This window comes from Anneissia japonica, unplaced genomic scaffold, assembly GCF_011630105.1.
Source record: "Anneissia japonica isolate Jap-2015-1 unplaced genomic scaffold, ASM1163010v1 scaffold1298_len59377_cov125, whole genome shotgun sequence".
Classification (NCBI taxonomy): Eukaryota; Metazoa; Echinodermata; class Crinoidea; order Comatulida; family Comatulidae; genus Anneissia; species Anneissia japonica.
Genome location: NW_022758315.1, coordinates 1 through 3840, shown reverse-complemented (window position 1 = coordinate 3840; position 3840 = coordinate 1). Strand labels below are relative to the sequence as shown.

General features: G+C 35.8%; 1 protein-coding gene across 1 annotated transcript in view; it reads left to right on the top strand.

Moving 5' to 3' along the window:
- LOC117125243 (fibropellin-1-like) overlaps window positions 1–3744 on the top strand; it is a 27125-nt gene extending 23381 nt beyond the window's left edge. Inside the window, exons 17-20 of the mRNA XM_033271704.1 lie at window positions 416–529; window positions 1692–1805; window positions 2319–2672; window positions 3576–3744. Coding sequence (XP_033127595.1) covers window positions 416–529; window positions 1692–1805; window positions 2319–2672; window positions 3576–3721 — 728 coding nt within the window. The 3' untranslated portion in view covers window positions 3722–3744. The remainder of the gene's footprint in view (window positions 1–415; window positions 530–1691; window positions 1806–2318; window positions 2673–3575) is intronic.
- Window positions 3745–3840: the final 96 nt, after the last annotated feature.

Below are 3840 nucleotides of genomic sequence, written 5' to 3'. Positions count from 1 at the left end.
AGAACCCAGTACATCTTTTGAGATGAGTAGGTGGTTAGTCCTGTGTACTGGTTCATACAGCCCCTGTTGTGGACAGACAAGAATATCTGGTACCGGTTAACAGGTAGCTTAGACATGAAGACACCCTTAGGGAAGAAGCAAGATACTGTATGAACTAGTACACACCTCAAGCACTTTGACACTTCAATATAAAGCGCTATATAAACCCAAATACAGTACGTTACATTATCTTTTGTTAGAATGCCTGAGATACTTAGGTGTAATGATTGAAAGGTCATGGGTTATTGGGCTCAAGTTTGTAACTCCAAATATATATAATTTATTACTACCTAGATACACAGATCTTCTCAATATTATAATATTATTTATGATATAGTTTTTGAAAATATTAAACAGTTCGTTTTATACTCCGTAGACATTAATGAATGCGCAAGCAATCCGTGTCATAATGGCGGCGCGTGTGTCAATGGTGCGAACATGTTCACCTGTAGTTGTGTTACTGGATTTTCTGGAACCCTCTGTGAATCAGGTATGTAAAGTATCATCACATTGTGTCTTTGGTTTTTCAGAAATACACATTGAAAATCTAGATGTGTTCATATTGATAGATGATGATAATATTGATGGAAGATGATCATTGTTGATAGATGATGATCATTGTTGATAGAAGATAATCATATTGATAGAGGATGATCATGTTGATAGAAGATGATCATATTGATAGATCATGATCATATTGATAGATGATAATCATATTGAGGTGATGATCATGTTGATAGGTGATGATCATGTTGATAGGTGATGATCATATTGGTAGATGATGATCATGTTGATAGATGATGATCATATTGATAGATGATGATCATATTGATAGGTGATAATCATTATTGATAAATGATGATAATATTGATAGATGATGATCATATTGGTAGATGAAGATCCTGTTGATAGATGATGATCCTATTGATAGAGGATGATCATATTGATAGAAGATCATATCATGGTCATATCATGATCATATTGATAGATGATAATCATATTGAGGTGATGATCCTGTTGATAGGTGATGATCATGTTGATAGGTGATGATCATATTGGTAGATGATGATCATGTTGATAGATGATGATCATATTGATAGAGGATGATCATGTTGATAGAAGATGATCATATTGATAGATGATAATCATATTGAGGTGATGATCCTGTTGATAAGTGATGATCATGTTGATAGGTGATGATCATATTGGTAGATGATGATCATGTTGATAGATGATGATCATATTGATAGACGATGATCATATTGATATCATATTGAAATCTAAAGATCATATTTATGATAATTATATTTTTGAAGATGATAATCATATTCATATTTGATAATTTATTGAAAAGTGGTAATACAGTATAGAAAATGATATGAAATATCATAAAATAATGATTATATATGAAAAGATGACAATGATATTCATAGATAAAGATCAATTTTTTAAAATAATGATCATGTACTAAAAGTTGATGCTGGTTTTGAAAAATAATGATCGCGTTGATCATTGAAATATGATAATCATATCAAAAAATAGTAAATATATGGAATCAATGTCTTACTGAATCTTCCATACATTTTTAAGCACGACAGCACTAATGTTAGTCATTCCAATTACTGGTAACTGATTTGTATTTTATACATTAGATGGAAATGACTGTAACCCGAATCCATGTCAGAACAGTGGTGTCTGTTTTGATGAGACTAATAGTTATCGATGCCAATGTCCTATTGGGTTTACAAGCACCCATTGTGAACTGAGTAAGTACTGTATGACAATTTTCTGTAAATTGTCTATGTAAACAAATCTTGTGAAAATTCCTCTCAAAAGCAGTATTACTTTGTTGTTAAAATGTATGTTATAAAAACAAGTCTACATTGTATCTTATCAACATTATGGGACAAATAATGTGATTTGCCCATATATGGCCATTAGTGGCGGATCCAGGAATTTTAAATAGAGGGGCCCAAAGAGGGAATTTTACAGGGGAAGGTATGTATACTACCTCAGCCCCACCATGGTTGGGGCTGAGGTAAGAAATTTTATGATTATGGCACCTCTAGATGGCAGGAAATGGCACTCTTAGTCTCAAAATTTGAGTAGAATTTTCTTTTTTTCTTAAATTTTTTTAAATGGGGCCCCCCCCCCTTGAATCCGCCTATGGCAATGATGATGTCATATGACACCCATATATGGGTATTTGTCTTGAAAGTGTGAAAAAAAGCTTCAGTGTACATTTTAATGCGTAAATTTTCTAAATAATTTATTAATAGCTCTTGGATGTAATCAAGAATACCAAATACCAAGTTGCGATAAGGTCACCATTACATCCCTGAATTATCCCGCCCCCTACGCCAACAACGCAAACTGTCTTTGGACTTTCACTGCAACGTCAAACACTCAGATCCGTGTCGTTTTTTCAACATTTGATGTTGAGGACGAACATGATTTTGTGAAAGTTGGAAACACAGTCACACCATTATCAACAAACGAGATTGTTACGTTAACCGGGGACACGGTTCCACCGTCATTTGTAAGCAGTGGCAACCAGCTGTGGATGACGTTTGTGACGGATTCCAACAAAGTGGAGAATGGTTTCTATGTTGAGATACAGGATACGTGCTATGGTAATTGAATCAATCTTTATTTTTAATATATATCATTGGTGAATTCCGGGATTTTGAAGTGGCCAGCATGCCCAGAGAAGAGATAAGGGGAAAAGTCTGAAGCTTGTTTTCCAGTAGGAAAATTTGTTTTTGTGAATCAAAAGCGTCGGTTCATGTGCATGAGTATTCGCATTTCCATCAGAGTTTTTCGCTTCAGTGAAATCAGTAGTTCGAACTAGTTTCTACTTTATTGCGAAGTGAGAAAGTGTGCAACTAATCAGAGCTCAGGAAGCGAACCAACGCTTTTGGTTCGCGTGAATAAATCCGCTTAGTGGAAAACAGGCCTTAGAATGTCCTTATATGGTCGTATTGTGATGTCATCATGACCATATTTAGGCATGTTTACGTTTTTGTCCAAATAGAAATTAGGAGTCTGGAGAGGGCTTTTTGTGTACTGTTTTGTTGCTCTAAACAAATATTCAAAATTTCACAAATGCCTAGTTCAAAATATATCAGAGAGAAGTTCAGCTCAGTCGGCTAAACTATTGGTAGCCACTGTGTGTGCGCTGAACCGTGGAAATTTCTAGGTCCCCCGGTTTTATTCCCATCGATGCTCTCCTTGTGTTTCAGCTAGAGGGCTGAAATGCAGGCTATGAAAGCGCCCCGTATTTCGGATGAGATGTTTAAGCCGTCAGGGGTGCGTGCATTATTGCTTGTATGCACGTTAATGAACGCAGTACGCTATTCGGAAAAGAGTAGGGGTTGTCTCTCGGTATACTGCCCAATCAGCACCAGGAGGACACCACTGGAAATAAGTATTCTCCAGACTTTCGTTGGTTATCCTTGTTGTGTTTACACCGAATAAATCCATCCATCCATCCAAATTTGGAATGTGAACTGTGTCGATTTGTTTTTGAATTTCAGTGGAGAATCCCTGCAGTAACATGCCGTGCTTGAATGGTGGTACGTGCCTCACCCTGACTCCAACGACCTTTTCATGTACCTGTGTCACTGGCTATTCTGGAGATTTCTGCCAAATTGGTAATTGGATCATTCTTGAATTTTGTTAATATTTCATTGATTATATAACTTGTTTCCCGTATCATATCATCTTAATCTTCATTGTATCATTATTATCATCACTATCCTCATCACAATCAGCAACTTCCTTTTTATCATCATAGTCGTC